Source organism: Arvicanthis niloticus, chromosome 18 (assembly GCF_011762505.2).
Source record: "Arvicanthis niloticus isolate mArvNil1 chromosome 18, mArvNil1.pat.X, whole genome shotgun sequence".
In the NCBI taxonomy this organism is placed as follows: Eukaryota; Metazoa; Chordata; class Mammalia; order Rodentia; family Muridae; genus Arvicanthis; species Arvicanthis niloticus.
Window position 1 is genome coordinate 31,220,605 of NC_047675.1, and position 18,058 is coordinate 31,238,662.

Genomic DNA, 18,058 nt, shown 5'->3' on the forward strand with positions numbered 1-18,058 from the left:
CTTAGGGGAGGGTGAGTTTGCAGCTGGTGGGAAAGTACAGTAGAAGTTGGAGGTGCAGAACATAGATAAACCAGGGAAGATAGAAGGAGACTTGAGGCTGGAGTCCATGAATGGATTGCAGATGTCATCTAGGATGAGGCAAACAAGAATCATAGTGTAAGAAATTCTGTAAGAATTCTGTAAGAAATAAGATACTTGTTTCCTGGCACTAACTCTGATTATTTGGCCTTGAGCAAGGGTGCCTCTAAATTTTCTTCTCAAACATGGAGGAGCCTGCCTGTATAGCACTCAAGACGTGAAAGGGAATAGGAACATGGGTCTGAGGCAAGCCTGGGCTAATTGTGAGGCCTTGTATCAAAAAATATATGTCCAGTGCTGGAGAAAATCACAGTGGCTAAGAGCACTGGCTACACTTCCAAAGGACCTGGGCTTGATGGCCAGCACCTATTTGGTAACTCACAACCCTCTTTCACTCCAGCTTCAGGGGATCCAATATCTTTTTCAGACACTGTCCACACCTGGTACACAAACATACAAGCAGGAAAACACCCTGCAAAACACCATACACATAAAATAAAAATAAATATTTTTTAAAAAAATATACATACACATGCATATATATTCTGTTTAGGGCCATTGGAAGGATGTCTGTGGGCATCTCAGAAACCATGAAGGATGTCCCTCCTATAATAGTCAAGAAACTATTCTCTGTTTTAAAGGCCGGGCTGGGATTCTTTCTACAAGCTCGTTGAATGTTGTCACCTCAGGATTCCAACATCCTGGTGACACACTGAGCAGCTTCTGTGCTGATCCGAGCAATCTTAGGCAACACTCACACCCTCAGCACACCTTCATGATGGGCATGTGGTACCAGGACTCTGTGCATTCAGAATACAAACAAGGGGTCTCAGAAGCTTGGTAGACTTTAAAAAAGAGTAAAGTCTGGCAGAAGTTTGCTGCAGGCTCAGAGTTCCTTCAGGGGTCTCCCATTGGGGTAATGCCTAAATGGAGCCAGAATGGCTACCTGGGGGACCTTATCAAGGTAGGGAAAACAGTAATATGCTTCCTAGGCTTGAAAAGCTGCAGACCCCAATATGTAAGCCTATGGAAAATGCTAACATGTAGCAGCAATGCAGTAGGCCTTGGGACTATCCCTCATCACAGAGTACATGGATTCTGGACTTGGAGACTTAGAGACGTCTCTATGCCTCTGGGTTGCAATCTTTCTTGGAATAATTACTCCTTTCTGCTTGCCCAGTACTCCTTCGGAGAATAGGACCTTATGTTGACTTGGGCCAGTCACTGAGCCATCTCTGCTCCATCTTTATCCCTGCACATCTTATAGACAGGGAAAATTGTGGGTCAAAGATTCTTGTGGGTGGGTTGATGTCCTTCTCCCTTCACTGGAAGTCCTGCCTGGCTACAGGAGGTGCCACTTCAGTTTCTGCTCAGAGTCTCAGCTAGGGTCACCTCCATAGACTCCCAGGAGTCCACCCCCATTCCCAGATCTTCAGCTAGTCCCAGAGATGCCCCCCCCACTTATTTCCATTCTCTCTCCCAGCCCTCTCCCACCCCCTTCCCACACCTGATCCCCATTCCCCTCCCTAGCCTCTCTCCCACCTAGTTCCCTCCCTCCATCCACCAAGCTCAGAGTCTAGCTGACATTCAATTCAGCCACTGCAATTGCAAGAGTGCAGCACTATGCCATGCAAGAGCTTGGAATCGTCCACGGGGGAAAGAGAGGTTTGGGGGGAGGGGCAGGTGGACTGTTAAATCTTCAGGACTCTCCAATGCTGCTGGTCCTGCTCTGAGATCAGGCAGAGCACAGCAAACGTGATTCCAGAGCTGGCCACCAAGCAATCAGGGCAGACCAAGTTAATTTTCACAAGATAAAGAGGTACTATAAAAGGCAAGTTATCTTCAGCTTTCCACAGCATCATCCACAGTCGGTTATGACAAATATGGGGACAACAGTACGAGCTGGGTACAGTGTCCTAGTCTGGGTGGCCTGTCTGCTCCTGGTATTTCCTACCACAGTCACTGGTAAGACATACTCCCTGAAGCTGTGAAGTGGGGCTTCTGGCTCAGTAGGAACCCTGAGAAAGGAGTGAGACAGTAAGACTGAACAGCCTTCTCTGGGAAGGTGCCCAGTATAGAAGAGTACAGGCATGGTATATCCCAACTGAGCAGGGGCCATATCATCTGATCTATGGAAGAGGGGGTAAGTATTTATTTTCTAGGGACTAAACTTGGGGCCTTAACATATGAAGCAAGCTCCACCAGTGAGCTATATCCTCAGTCTTTCCTTTATGCTTTAATGTTTTAATCGGTCATGGTAAAATGAACAAGAGTGTCTATAAGGGAAGCCTACTTACAGATCCCTGAAAAATTGGGGGTACAAATCTCCACCATGAGGACATACAGGGGAGCCATCAGATGACAGAACAAGTTCTTCTTCTTCTTCTTCTTCTTCTTCTTCTTCTTCTTCTTCTTCTTCTTCTTCTTCTTCTTCTTCCTCTTCCTCTTCCTCTTCCTCTTCCTCTTCCTCTTCCTCTTCTTCTTCTTCTTGCTTTCACAAGTGGGTAAGAATAAGCAATGCAGGCTAAGGAGACTTAAAATAACCAGACTTCAGATGTCAAAGCACCTAGACGCAGAAAGATTGACTATCGCACCTTATTTAACACTTAAGTAACTGAGGCTCTAGCTGGCAGCAGGTCTGATTCAGCCTAGAGATGTGGCACTGAGAGGAAGAGGAAGTCAGAGACAATCATGGAGTGAGAATTCATGTGTGCTAGCCACACACTTGTAATCCTAGCACTGAGCAGGTAGAGGCAGGAGGATCGGGATTTTAAGTCCAGCCTCCTCTATCTAGCACTTTCAAGGCCAGGCTGGACCTGTCTCAAAAAATAAATAATAATCATGAAGGTAACCACTTGCAGGAGAGTTCAGCCATGATGCTGGGCAGAGTATTCAGAACAGAACCTCACCAAATAGACACTGGAGAAGCAAGCCTTCCTTCATTCTAAAAGTCCATCTTTTCATCCATCCCCTCATGGAGGCTCTAGACTCACCCAGTGATCCCTCTCTCCCCATCTCAGGACGCAAAGTCACTCAGCCTGAAGTGGATACCCCCCTGGGTCGTGTTCGAGGCCGGCAGGTGGGTGTGAAGGATACAGACCGCATGGTAAATGTCTTTCTGGGAATTCCCTTTGCTCAGGCACCACTGGGACCTCTTCGGTTCTCAGCTCCACTCCCACCACAGCCCTGGGAAGGTGTGAGGGATGCCAGCAACAATCCCCCCCCCCCCGATGTGAGTACCCCTGCAGGAGGTGAGCAAGTGAGCAAGGTGGTGGCAACCCGCTGGATGCCAGGGTGTGTAGAACTGATGGCTGGCCTTGGGATTTCCCCTTGGCTGCAGGTGCCTTCAGGATGTAGAGAGAATGACCATCATCAGATTCGGCCTCAATGAAAAGCTTCAAATCTTCCCCATTTCTGAGAACTGCCTGACCCTCAACATCTACAGCCCTGCTGAGACTACTGCAGGGGCCAAGAGGCCGGTATATAGTCCAGAGGACCCTATCCAACCCTACCATGCTGAATGACCTCCTACATCCCTGTTTTCTAAACACTCCAGAAGTCCTTAGAATACCCTGGGCAACGTGGTGGATGACTGGAGTCCCAGACGCTGGGGCCACTGATTTATAGCTATTTCTATAGGTCATGGTATGGATCCATGGGGGCTCTCTGATAGTTGGCTTTGCCACCTCTCAGGATGGATCAGCCCTGGCTGCCTATGGGGATGTGGTAGTTGTCACTGTCCAGTATCGCCTTGGGATCTTTGGCTTCCTCAGGTGAGACGACCTTCCTGGAAAAGGACATTGCAGCCCTGAGGAGGGCCTTCTCATGAGAATCTGAGGGTGGAGGGTTTGGGGAAGGAGCTCAGACCATAAAGTTTGCCTGCCATACAAACATGAGGACCTGAATTGGGGTCCCCAACATTCATGTAAAAGCTGAGTGTGGCTGCACATGTCTGTACATCTCAGCACTAAGTAGACCCAGTTCCAAAATCCAGGAGGCAAAACACTTAAGCAAGATGCCTGGTGTTGATTCCTACACTCCACACACATATCACACAGCACACACATACACACACACACACACACACACACACACACACACACACGAGAGGAAGGGAAGGGGGAGGGGAAGAGAGGGATAGAGTGAAAGAGGAGGGAGGAAGGGAGGATGTGAGGAGAGAGAGAGAGAGAGAGAGAGAGAGAGAGAGAGAGAGAGAATTCCAGCTCTCCATGATAGAATGGGACCCAATCAAAGCCAAACCTGAATACTGAACTTGAGCAAAGGTTGTTAGTCTCTGGGCTGGGGCTGGAGTCCTAACAGAAAACGGGGACAAAGAGCAACAGGCTCTTAACCATCTAAGAGCCAGTGCTGACTGACTGTCCTGCTACATCTGCCCACATCACACACTGGGAAAACAGGTGCCATTGGTAACTCACAGCCAAGCCAGCACTGGGAAGCAGAGATGTGCCCAGTGTGCCCAATGCCCTGGTGACAGACTCAAAGCAGATGTGCAGAGTGGAAGAAAAAAATATGTCTTAGAAGCTATGTTAAGTTAAGCTGTGCATCTCCCTGTCCCCAGCACTGGGGACAAGCACATGCCAGGCAACAGGGGCTTCCTGGATGTGGTGGCCGCTCTACGCTGGATCCAGGGGAACATAGCCCCCTTTGGGGGTGATCCCAACTGTGTCACAATCTTCGGTAACTCTGCTGGTGGCCTTATCGTCTCATCCCTGGTGAGTTACCACAGAGAACTAGCAGTCGCAGATAGATCTGAGAGGGCTTCTATGGCCCCAGATCTCCTAGTTCCTCTGCCTTCTAACATCTGTCTTCTCTGCTGTTCCCAGTTCATGTCTCCAATGTCTACTGGGCTCTTCCACAGAGCCATATCCCAGAGTGGGATTGTCACCACCAAGGTGTTGAAAGAGTTGAACGCATGGCATGAAGCTCAGGTCTGCCTTTCCTTCACTCTCCTATCCTAAGAGTGCCTCCACACTCCACCTTGTGCTAACCTTTGGGTCAGGTGTGGAGAGGAAGGAGTAAGCCTTAGGGAGTTGCTGATAGGCTCAGAGACAACTAACTAGTGCAGTCCGGGGGATAGGCAGTCAGGTGTGGCTTCTAGGGGAGGCTACCCCTGAGCAGGTTATCTCTGGTCCTTCCCTGGGGACATTTTTAGAGATCTCCCCTTTCCCCAAGCTACCCCATTACCTAAGAGATCTGTCCCCTTGTGAGGAGTAGCCAGAAGTCACCAAGCAGTTACCTAATAGAAACTGCGTGCAAGAGCTTCAGGCACATTAAGACCGTGATGGGTCATAGAAGCAGGAAGCCATCGGGTAGGGGCAGAGCAAGAAGTCAATGTACTAAAGAAGTGGAGGGTAGTGCAGAGGACCTGACAGACCACGCCTAGAAGGGAGTTTGGGTGGGATGCAAAGGGCTAGAGGAGGCAGGAAACAAATCTAAGCCACACGGAAGATGGAATGGAGGGAGCAAGGAGGTCAAGGGCCAAGGAGACGGTGAAGGTAAGTGATAGGTTATTTCTCCGCCAGTGAGATGAGCCGATTCAAGCCAGAGTCCATTATATTAATGCCAGATTTATTGGGAAGCTCCTCTTGGGTGATTTCATTGGCTCCAAGGATTGAGGCAGGGGTTGGGGGTAGGGGGAAAGAGCGGAGAAAGAGAGAAAGGGTGGACGTGCCCTCAGAGAAAGAAGAGAAGGAGGGGAGACCAAAATCGTTGGAGTCTACAGGGAAGAGCCTTTGGGAGAAGGGCAGACCAGCCCCTGGGGAAGTCTAGGGTTGGGAGCAGAGTATGCTAGGTAGGGACTGAGGGATTCTGGAAGAACCTGAAGGCCATGTCTTTGATATGTAAAAGATGCACTTCAGTCCCTATCTGGGGTTGGAAACCAAACAGTAAGCTCTGGAGACACCAGGGGTACCATGGGGGTGCTTTGGAGTAAGTGAAGAGAGGCTAAACCTATCATTTAGCAGCTGCTGGTCCTAGACCTCAGCTGTGATGGAGGAGTGAGCAGGGTTTGGAACTCTGGGTTTGAGGGATAACTCAGGAACCTCGGCAGGACACATTGCTTCATATCTGCCCAAAAGCAGCAGCCTACTCCTCACCTCACCATGGCAGGGAGAGATTTTTCTTACCACAAATTCCAAACCTCCTCTGTCTCTCTGGAAGCCATCCTTCCTGCCTCTTAGACCTGCTCCAGACTCAGCACCCCTTCTATTTCCTGCGAGACATGGCCACGCATGTCTCGCAGGAAATAGAAGTTCTTATAAGTGGCTCAAACTATTATTGAACTAGAAAAGGTCATAGAAGGAGACACTGGGAAGGGATCGGCCTCTTGGGTTGGTAGCAGGTCTCTCGGGCTAGCCTTGGATCCAGACAGTGGCATCACAGCTCAGTACAGGAAGCAGTATTTAGGAAGTGAAGACTGTGTCTGAGCAGTAATGTTCTTCTCACTGTCCCCAGAACTTTGCCAATTCTGTGGCCTGTAGCTCCAGATCCCCAGCTGAGCTGGTGGAGTGTTTGCTGCAGAAGGAAGGAAAGGACCTTATCAGGCAGGTACATCTCCTGTTGGGGAATGATGACAGTAGCTCAGAACCATCCTGTTCAGTTCCTATGGACTCAGTAGACAACTGTCTTGCTCTTTTCTGCAGAAAAACGTGACCATTTCCTACATAGTCAATGACTCCTTCTTCCCACAAAGCCCAGAGAAGCTCCTATCAGACCAGCAATTCCCCACTGTGCCCTACCTCCTGGGGGTCACCAATCATGAATTTGGCTGGCTCGTTTTCAAGGTGAGTGAATGTGCCTTTGGCGCCTGTGCTCTTCAAGACCCTGCCCGGGTGGCCTTTCCTGTACCACACTACAGCAGCTATGGCCTGAGCACTCCGGTCATTCCCATTTTGGTAGGTGAGGACACTGAGAATCAAAGTCACCAAGCTTCCTTTTCACCAAGCAAATGTTCCAGTGTTGAAGACCCAGCTTTTGCCAAGTTGATCTTCTGGGAAGTGCTAACCCACCGTGCATTCTCGGTGGTGACCAGTTAATAGAACCTGCTCTAAGCAACTGGGGAGTGTGACTCTGTGCCTGAGAGGCAAAGACTTCCCAGTTTCAGGCAGCATTAAGCCCCTGGAGATAGATGTCTTCTAATCCAGTCTAGATACACAGAATCCTTAAGAGTCACTCCACTGTGCTGTATTCCTGGGCACCTTGCTTCACCCGCTATTTTCGCTTATCTACCCGTCTTCAGAGAAACTTTTCTCCCCTCCCATGATGCTGAAGACCAAACACAGGTTCTCCCACATGCCAGCCAAGGGCTCTGCCCCCAAGCCTGCCCCTAAGCCCGACAATTCTTTTTGATGGCTGAAGCCTCTCACAAAGAATGGATAGCATAGTGTTTCTTCACTTTGTGGTTTAAGCAGCTGCTAGTATGGGCCACTGGAACTCACAGTGTTCTGTTCTAGTGACACCATGCTGTCAAAAAAGAAAAGAGAGAGACAGAGAGAGACTTCTTGTCTTGACATTTCCCTGTTGAAAAATCAATCCACCAAGAAAATTGGCTTCTCGGCTTCTCTGCACCAGGGTGTACGTGAACTCAGTCCCACTACGATCCCAGGAGGCAGGTCATTGCCACGTATCATTCACAGATTAGAAAACTGAGGCACAAGAAGTTCAAGTAGCTTTCATGAATCTAGTAAGTGGTAGACCTGGCATTTGAACTCAAGGACTCAGACATCAGGTCCATTCTCAGCAATCAGAAGTCTCCCCATGGTGGATTTGACCACCCATGGCTCTATCGAGAGTTTGTAGAAACTGGTCTAGGGGTGTCCTCCTGCTCAAGCCTGAGGGTGAAGGACAGTGATTAGCTATATTATCCCCACAGATCTGGAATATCCTGGATAAGTTGGAACATTTGAATCAGGAGGACCTGTTGGAGATTTCAAGGCCCTTGCTGGCCCATGTGGTAAGGCAAGAGGAAGGAGGGAGGGGTTGCTGGGCACCTAGTACAGCAGTCTCTGATCCACTCCCAACACTGCTCATGGGTCACTAAATCTCTTAGCCCAAGTCTTAATTCCATCAAAACTAAAGAGACCAGGAGTGGTGACTCTGGACTAGCATCCCAGCATTTGGGAAACTGAGGCAGGAAAAGATCCCAGCCCTGCTCAATTGTCCAGCTCTCCCAATCCCTCTGAGCCCACATCAAATGGAGATGATGCTTCTTGCTCACCTGAGATCTCTTAAAGAGACTGGACACTGCATGTGAAGACCTGCCCAGATACCCAGACAGCACCTATGTGTGTCCTCTCCTTTGGAAACCCCAGAGCCCTCTCTGTCATACATCCTCATTGCTGCTCTCTGGCATTGTGTGGTACCCCCATTCAGTGCTTCTTCCTGGTTAATTACCATACTCCGGTGCTTCAGACTTCACACAGGCATCTAAACAACTTACAAGGCAAACACTGACTTTGACTGCAATTCAAACACCTGCTTGAGGTAGTACAGACAAAGAGTGGCCACGGGGCTACACTGAGCTTATCTTACCTTGACACGCTCTATTAATAAAAACACCTAGGGAGGCAGGGAGATGGACTGCTACCCCCTGGAGCATGAGTCCCACGGTGTGAAAGAATCCATAGTGGAGGGTGTGGGGATCTGTGGGAGGTCTGCCAAAGCTATATGATCTGACCTCTCACCCTAGGAAGTGCCCCCTGAGATCATGCCCAGTGTCATAGATGAATACCTAGACAATGGCTCAGATGAATCAGCTACAAGGTATGCCCTCCAGGAATTGCTGGGCGATATAGCCTTCGTCATTCCTACCTTGAACTTCTCGAAATACCTTCAAGGTAAGCCAGCCCTGGCCACCTGCCTTGCCGTCCCTGTACCATCACAGGTGATGTAGCTATCGATAGGTACAGAATTCCCCTACACTCTGCAGCCACCTTCAAGCCCATCATAGAAGCGGGTGGTGCCTTGGGCAGGATACCGTGCAGATGGAACAGAAGTTGAGAGAGCTGAAGTGACTTATCAAAGGGCAGCCAGCAAGCCCATTACTAACTCTGTCTCCGAGATGTATTCATCTGGTGGGCAATTCAGCGCTTCCCCCAAACCTGACACTGCCCTATAAATTTAGGCCCAAATTCTTAACCTTGTGACTTCAGGCAAGATGAAGAGGTCCTCTCTGGGCCTCACGATCATCATTTGTAAAGTGGGAACATAGGGAATGTTCATTAAAAAGCGGTGGTGTGATCACTATTGACGCTGTGACCCTTTAATCAGCTCCTCATGGTGTGGTGACCCTCCTCCCCCGCCCAACCATAAAACTGTTTGGTTGCTACTTCGTAACTGTAATTTTGCTACTATTATGAATCGTCATGTAATTATCTGATGTGCATAATATCTGATGTGTGACCCCAAAGGGGTCTTGGCCCACAGGTTGGAAACTGCTGTTTATAAAAACAAATGATACACCACAGTCAGGCCAGGTGTGGTGACTTTCATCCCAGCACTTAGGAAGTGGAGGCAGTAGGATCAGGAGTTCAAACAAGGTCATCTTTGGCTATATAGTAGGTTTGAGGACTGCCTAGGCTATATGAGATTGTGTCTTTAAAAAGCAACAACATCCACCAAGCAATCTCAGGAGTGCTTGCCGTCCGACTCCAGTCTGCACCATTCCTCTGATGAAGACTTATGCCATTCCAAGCTTGTGCTGCCAGATGTTCTGATCAAACTGTGGACACCTAACATGAACCCTGCCTTCTCTGTAGATGCTGGGTGCCCTGTTTTCCTGTACGAGTTCCAGCATACACCCAGTTGTTTTGCAAAGTTCAAGCCAGCATGGGTGAAAGCTGACCATTCATCTGAGAATTCCTTTTTTTTGGAGGTCCTTTCCTCACTGAAGAGAGTTCCCTCCTGGGTAAGGACACACAGACATCCCATCCGTAGGCTACCATGCTCCAACAGAGGTCTCCAGTCGGTGCCAGGGATCTTTGGGCATAGTCTAATCCTCATCTGACTCTGAACCAGATTTGTCCCTTTCACTAGCCTTCCCAGAAGCCACAGAGGAAGAGAAGCAGCTAAGCCTGACCATGATGGCCCAGTGGAGCCAGTTTGCACGCACAGGGTGAGTAGGTTACACATGCCAGGCTTTGGGCCTATCTGCATCTGCCCAGGGCATAGAATCAACCTTTGGTTCTCATTCATTCCTCTCACCCAGGAACCCCAATGGCAAGGGGCTGCCTCCTTGGTCCCAATTAAACCAGTTAGAACAACACTTGGAGATTGGTATAGAATCACGGACTGGGGTGAAGCTAAAGAAGGGTCGGCTACAGTTCTGGACAGAGACACTGCCCAGAAAAATTCGAGAATGGCACCAAAAGCAGAGGAGCAGGAAAGTTCCAGAGGAACTCTGAGGCCAGACCTACCTGGACCTTCCCGACTGGGCCCCACACAAGAAAGATGGAGTCCCAGCAGTGGAACTGCAATTTCTTTCTGTTTCTGCCCAGAGACTTTAACCTGGACCGGCCTGCTGTGAGCCGAGGTTTCTGAAAACTGTTGGATTGTGGAGCCTCCTGCGGCAAGGTGGCAGAATGGGTTATGTGTCTGTGTGATGTGGACACCAGGGGGCGCTACAGGACAAGACTGCTCCTCCAGACAAGGGGCAAGCTATGCTTGCACTGCAGACATACAACCTAATAGGTTTAGGCGCACAAGGGCTCAGTTTCAGACGAGATCGGGAGCGTTCAGAGTGGTATGGCCGTAGACAAGGGCTGAGTTTCAGACACACACACACTCACCAACAGGCTTTTCAATATGAGTCCACCATTTACTGGTGTTTATTTCTGGGCAAGTTTCATTTTTGCCTTGAATTGATGTTTGTTTGTTTGGTTGAGTTTTTTGGTTGTTGTTGTTGTTGTTGTTAGCATTTTGTCTAAGCTCCGCCTCACAGTTACCTGGCAACAGTCAGGTATGCCTGACTATAAAAGAGGCTACTTCTCTCTCTCTCTCTCTCTCTCTCTCTCTCTCTCTCTCTCTCTCTCTCTGCCTTTCTTTCTCTGTCTCAACTGCCCTCTTAACTCCCCTCCCCATGCTCTGAATTATCTCTGTTCTATACTATACCATCCTATGGCTGGTCCCTCAGGGGGAAGGGACGCCTCAGCCTGGGCCCTTGGAGGCACCCCCTTTCCCATACTTGACTACACCTCCACCAAAACATATTTCTTCTCTCTCTTTATCTTTTTATAAACACAACAGTTGTTGTTTGGGGGTTTTGTTTTGTTTTGGTTTGTTTGTTTCTTATTGAGATAGGGTTTCTCTGTGTAGTCTTGGTTGCCCTGTAACTCACTCTGTAGACCAGAGTCGCCTGAAACTCAGAGGTCCGCTTGCCTCTTCCCCCTGCACCCCGACCCCACCAAGTGCCTAGCTTTTTTTTGTTTGAGTTTTTGCCATGTAGGTAAACAAGTCCTCTGCTTAATACTTAGGCAAATTCTTTGTAGTCTTTATGGTTGCTCGGTTATTCCATTTGTAAATATGATGTGGTTCCTATCCTGTCTTCCATGAGCATTTTCAAGATGACTATTCATAAAGCATCTAGATCAGCAGCCAGCAAAAGCTCAGCAAATGTCCCCTGGACTCGGCACGGGCACGCATTCCGGGCACCTCTAATTTCCAGTTAAAGATTAGTGAGCTGGGGTGGTTAGAGTCATCATAGTTTTCACATGGGTAGCACAGGCGTCTTCTACCAAGAAATAACTTAGACCTTGTAGCAGCCCAGAAGATGCCCATGATGACGCTCTGAATGGCTGATTGATTATTCTGTGGGAGTCCCTGCTCTTCTTGGGAGCCTCTGAGGGGTCACTGTGGTCCAAGCTCCTTCCCTAATCTGATTGTAGCCCCCTTGTTCACCCACCTTCACATTATAACCTGCTACTTACCATCTCTACATCTCTACACTCATCCCACTTTATCTAGTCCCTAAGACCACAACAAGGACAAGAAGAGGGTCTGAAAGGGACATTAATCCTGCTTCTTGGAGACAACACCAATCTACTCTGTCTTCCCTGCCCTAACTCACACGCCTCCCTTCCTACCAGTCCTTTATCTCTTAGGCCTTGGGTTTTCCTTGCCCTTTGGATCCTCCATTCAAGTGGTATTGACCCTCATAAGTGGTATTGCCCCCTCATAAGTGGTATTGTCCCCTAAGCTTCCCCCTGTCGACAAGGTCAAAAGAATGAGACATGGTGAACAATCCCTTGGGGAACAAAGAGAGGCTCCAGGAAAAAAAGGCAGAGGGCCTTTTACCTGGTGCCTTTTGTTCCCTGGACTGTTCTTGGATAAACCTTTACTTTCAATTCATAAGACACGTTTACTCTTGCTGGATGCCTGAAACACAGCTATAGAACCCAATCTGGTCAGTGGCTCCGAATCTGAATATGGCCTTCTGCCTTGATTTCATGCTTTCCCAGACATAATCCATAGTATATGCCAGGCAATCGTATTTCAATTGGTCTGTTCTGAGAAAGGTCTGGGAAAGGGCTGTTCTGTTAATATTTAACATGTGCTTACTGGCATTTATTTACATGTTGCTCTGATCATGTTTTTCTGAACTCGGTCTTCTTTGGATCGTTGGTTTCTTTTGTTATATTTGCATATAAAAGCACACTGAAAACTAAAGTAAGGTTGTCTACAGCATCAGACTGTGGTCTGCTCCATTCTCTCAAGGTCTTCAAATCCCAGGTCCAGCAGACAAGATCTGCATAAGTTGGCTGAAAACCAACACCCTTCCTTAATCCTGAGGGCAATGCCCAGGGCCCCAAGGGACATAGTTAATAAGAGCCCAGGCTTGCTCACATCTGTGTCTTCTCTCAGACCTCTGATTTGTCCTCTACACAGAGAAATTAAAAATTGAGAATCAGAAAGGAGAAGTGACTTTCTTGCAGCATCACAGAGTGAAGACAGAGCCAGGATTTTTATTTGGAGGCTTGCTGGCCTCTGACTCCATAATGTACCCTCCTAAGTTAGGCTCTCCTGCTGCTGGAGTTGGTGTTTGGGAAATCTAACTTAGGTGGGCATCTGTGACTGTAGGAAGCAACAGGCCAGCAAGGGAGGGCCAGAGAGAGATGTTTTACAAGATGATGACCTCAGATAGTGGCCTTACGGCCAAAAAGGGAAATGACAAGGGCCATTCATTACCTCTGTCACTTGGGCACTGGTATGTTCCCTGGCCTCCAGATCTGCTCCGTAGCCCCAGGATAGAGCAGTGTGTGCAATGTTCTTTCTACAGCCTCAGCACCGTCAATTAGGTTTTCAGATGCAGAGTGAAGAACCAAGGAGAATTAGTATCCAGATACCCTTCATTCTAATCCTTAGGTCCTGGTCTGCCCCCAAACAATGTGAGACCCAGGGGAGAGAAGACTGAGACATACCACAATTCCTCTTGGATGTGCAAACATCATCTGGCCTCTGACTCTTCCTGGGAAACCAGACAACCCCCAGAGTAGGCTCAAAGCAGCAGGGATCATGTGATGGGTAGCCAGAATCCTACCATCCTTGGTCCAGGCCACAGGAGTTATTGTCCAGCCTTCTTCAGGACCACCTTCCATAGAAGAAACTCCAAGGAAGTTGACCCTGCCCCAAGGACTGGGAGATCTGACTCATCGCATGCCTAAGCATAGCCCAGTCAGAGGCTCCATGTTCTTCTGTGACCCTCAGATCATAATATGGCCAGGCTACTCTTTTCCAGCCTCATAGACTCCCTGCCTCAGTCCTTAGGCTATACCTGACCCATTCATAGTTTGCCAGGCACACCTGGGCTTGGATTGAGCATGAATTGACAGAGGTGCCAAGACTGTAGGAAGAAGAAATATTGGCAGGGACAGCAGGTGATCCTTGAAAGTGTCTGGGAAGCCAGATGTGGTGGCACATGCCTTTATTCCCAGGAGGCAGCAGCAAGTGGATCTCTGTGAATTCAAGATCAGCCCAGTCTATGCAGTAAGTTGTAGGCCAGCCAAGGGTACACAGTAAGACACTGTCTCAAAAAGAAGGAGGAGAAGAGAAAAAGGAGGAGGGGAAGGAGGAAGAGGATGAAGAAGAAGTGATGGTAGAGGAAGAGGAGGAGGAAAAGGAAAAAAAACATATCTGACATATCTGAAGTCTGTATCTAGACTGTCCCAGGTTGAGGTCATCTCTGAAAATTAGAGATGAGTGGTGGAAACACCCCAGTTCTCTCCTGACTGGATCAAATAGTCATACATTCAGGCTCAGGTCCATAAGACTCCAGGTTCTGTACGTATTTCCTGTGCATAGTCACGACAGTTCCTAGAAGCCAGGTTCTAGGCTGGGTTCTCTGTAAGTAGGGTAGGGAAAAGTAGGGCTCCAAGTTTGTTAAGTGAATCTGGACAAGTTGGTCTCCTGTAAAAGGCTGAAGAGCTCACCTTTGTCCAATAGAGGCGTACATCCAGATAAGGTCCCTGAACAAAGGTAAGTTGGGTTTGGAGGAATATTTAGGAATTTAGCTGTTAACAGTGTGAGGAAGAGCATCCCACATATGTTTGAGAAGGAGTGGGGTTGGCCTGCCATCTCTCTGTAGGTGGTGCACTCATGGTCTGAAGTCATCGCCTCGAAAATCCCCTGCCTCTTGGATTCTTAGAATCCTAGAACCCCAACTAAGTTAGATACCAGTATCCCAACTCCAGCACCTGAAAAGGCTACCCTAAACCAAAGGACACATTCTGGAAGAGATCATACTTGTAACTCAGAGACACCCCCTCCCCCCCCCCCAAAAAAAAAGACTGCAAATATAAATCTTGGCTTTGTTCTTTGTGCTGTCATTGAAAAACACTTTGTACTTCTATGTATTATATGCCCAATAATACACCCTTTATAACCCCATCAGTCTTCCCAGCCAAGTATTGCTAGAGACTGAATTCAGGAAAGTTCTCTACTACTGACTATACCCCTATCACCTTCTTTTTATTTTGAGACACTGTCTTTTTAAGTCTCTCTAAGTCTCACAAGCTGGCTCTGAACTCAACATGCAGCTCAGGTGAGCCTCAATCTGGGACCTTCCGGCTTCAGCCTCCTTAGAAGTTGGGATTACAGGCCTTGAGTCACCATGCCTACCTAACCCCAGCTTTTAGATTTTTGAAATGTGTGTCTTGTTATGTAGCCCAAGTTGGCCTCAAACTCCTAATCTTCCTGACACAGCCTCTCAAGGATTGAAGGAGACATCATATCTGGCTGTGGTACTACCTTCTGTAATGACAACTTTCTTTAGTGAGAATTCTGGTTTCTTTTAAAAATACAGCAATATAGGTGCTGGAGAGATAGCTCAGCAGGTAAGAGCACTGACTGTTCTTCCTAGAGGACCCAGGTTCAATTCCCAGCATCCACATGTCAACTTACAACCATCTATAACTACATGATCTGACACCTTCACAGACATACATGCAGGCAAAACACCAATGCACATAAGATAAAAATAAATAATATTTTTTGAAACACAGCAGTATTTTAAGGATGTGTTTCCGTTTTAATTCCAAGTGTGGGATATGGGGCTGCTTCAGATTGTCCACAGCAGCTGACTATGATTTGCCTCAGGCCCTAGCAGGGGCAGGATTTTGCCAGCTGCAGATAGGTTCTGAGAACGTATGACATTTGAAATTCTGAGGACTTTTCAGGGTATATATATAAGTGCTAGAGCCCTGATAGAAGGGGTTGGTTTGGCTGGTTGGCAGTTGAATGCTGTTGGTTGCTGTCTGTCAAGTCGTAGTGTACGAAAAGACAAGAAAGAAAGAAAGAAAGAAAGAAAGAAAGAAAGAAAGAAAGAAAGAAGTTAGATATCCTAATGGCAAAGCTCAAACTTGTCCCAAGGAACTCGGCATCTCCTAATCAGCAGGAAGTAGCCTAATGATATCATCACTCCCTTTCCTACCCCCTGCCTTTATTTGAAGATATCCCCCCCCGCCACCCTCTCTCCTTTATATTCTTCTTTCTCTCCTGCCTGGTATTAAAGAGTTGAAATGGAAGAAACAGAGAGATGGGAAAGAGTGGCATAGAAAAGAACCCACAAAGTAGCCAAAAGAGCGCCTATAACTTTGCTCTCCAAACAATCAAATAGCCTCAACTACGGAGAAAGCACACATCAGCTTCTAGCGTACTCTCATGTGCCCCACACTGTCACGCCCACCATACTTTACAGTGACTTGTGGAATCTTTTTACAACAGTCATCAGAATTAGCCATTGCTGGCTTTATTTTGCACGTTTGACCACTGAGTCTCAGAAAGGTTCTCTGAAACGCATGGACAGTGAACAGCTAAGTGAGCTTGGAGTCCCCATCTGTCAGACTCAGAGGGTGATGCTCATTCCACACCATCACCTGCTTTACATTTGTCCAGCCAGGACACTGAAAAGTCAGCGCCAGGAGTTGGGGATGTAGGCCAGTTTGTAGACTCCTTGCTTAGCATGCACAAAGCCCTGGGCTTACTCTCCAGCACTGCATAAAACCTGGCCTACTTGTGATTCCAGAACTCAGAAATTAGACACAGGAGAATCAGAAATTCAAGCTCATACTCACTCGGCTACATATTGAGCTTAAGAATAACCTGTATTTCAAAGGAAGGAAGGGAGGGAATGAAGGGAAGAGGGAGGGAGGAAAGAGGAAAGGAAGGAAGGAAGGAAGTCAAAAATGAAGTAAGAAAGGAAGGAAGGAAGTAAGGAAGCAAGGAAGGAAGGAAGGAAGGAGGGAACCAAGGAAGGAAGGAAGGGAGGAAGGAAAAGGAAGAGAAGAAAGGAGGAAATGGAGGGAGAAGGAGAGGGGAAGAGGGAGGGAAAGGGAGAGGAAGAGGGAGAAAGAATGAAAGAACAAAAGAAAGAAGGGAGGGACAAGGCAAGACAAGGCAAACAAATCTCTAAGCCAGCATGGTGATACATGTCCATTATCCCAGCACTCCAGAGACGGATGAAGGAAGATGGCAAGTTAGAGGCTAGCCCAGGCTACGCAGCAAGACACTAATCTCAAAATATGTAAAGAAAAAGAAAATCAAGAGACTCGGGAAGAGCTGGTATTTACTCTGACGCAATGATGCAGTAGAGCCAGCTGCCGTCTGGCTACCTGATCAACATCCTCCGGGCTCTATGTGTCCGGGATGAGGCCATATGTTTCCCAGACATGTCATCAGTGTTTCTGGCCCTGACACAACTGCTTTCCATATGGGCCAGGTAAAAGGTAATCTCTTCCCTGGGGAAAAGCAGCAAGAGTCGAGCCAGCTGTTGGCAGGCCAGGTCCTAGAGGCCCACACAAAGCAGGCCAGGAAGCAGCACAACTGGGTGAGGGAGTTTATTCGTGGCTGGTCCACTAGGGACCTAGACGAGGATCTCACCTCCTTTCCTGCCTTCTCTCACCACTTCCTGCCTCATCTACCCCAAACTTGCCCTATGTTTTGAATAACATACTAGGGTACTTGATGCATATTTGTAAGCTAATTTTATCAAGAGGCTTGGCAGAGGCAGGAGATGGTTTCCGCAACCTGAATTCCAACATCCTATTGGTATGAGTGAGCACTGCCCCCAAGGGATCCAGCAGAATGAGTTGCCAGTCAGGCCCATTACAACATTGGTTTTGTTTTGGGTTTTCTCTCTCATTGTTAGAGGTTGAACTTAGGGCCCATGTTTGCTAAGAAAGCGTTTTATTCCCCTAAACTATATCCCCGACTTCCTTCAGTTTTTATTTGGAGACAAAATCTTGCTAAATTGTCCAGGCAGCCCTGGAACCTGCAATTCTGCCTCCCTCAGTTTAAGATTACAGACAAGTACCACCATAACTGAGGCACTCAACAACCTTCTTTTAGGGTTGGTGAGATGGCTCAGCAGTTAAGAGCACTGACTGTTCTTCCAGAGGTCATGAGTTCAAATCCCAGCAACCATATGGTGGCTCACAACCATCTGTAATGGGATCTGATGCCCTCATATGAG

The 18,058-nt window shown here is 48.0% G+C and overlaps 1 protein-coding gene across 1 annotated transcript; it reads left to right on the top strand.

The window, feature by feature from the left end:
• The first annotated feature begins 1,952 nt into the window (after positions 1 to 1,952).
• On the top strand, positions 1,953 to 12,777 carry Ces3 (carboxylesterase 3). Its single transcript, XM_034522647.2, is given in 14 exon segments — positions 1,953 to 2,043; positions 3,099 to 3,300; positions 3,416 to 3,557; positions 3,718 to 3,851; positions 4,658 to 4,811; positions 4,923 to 5,027; positions 6,553 to 6,645; positions 6,741 to 6,881; positions 7,970 to 8,050; positions 8,786 to 8,933; positions 9,855 to 9,959; positions 9,962 to 10,003; positions 10,132 to 10,210; positions 10,304 to 12,777. Coding segments are annotated over 14 exon segments (1,713 nt in total). The 3' UTR covers positions 10,500 to 12,777.
• Positions 12,778 to 18,058: the final 5,281 nt, after the last annotated feature.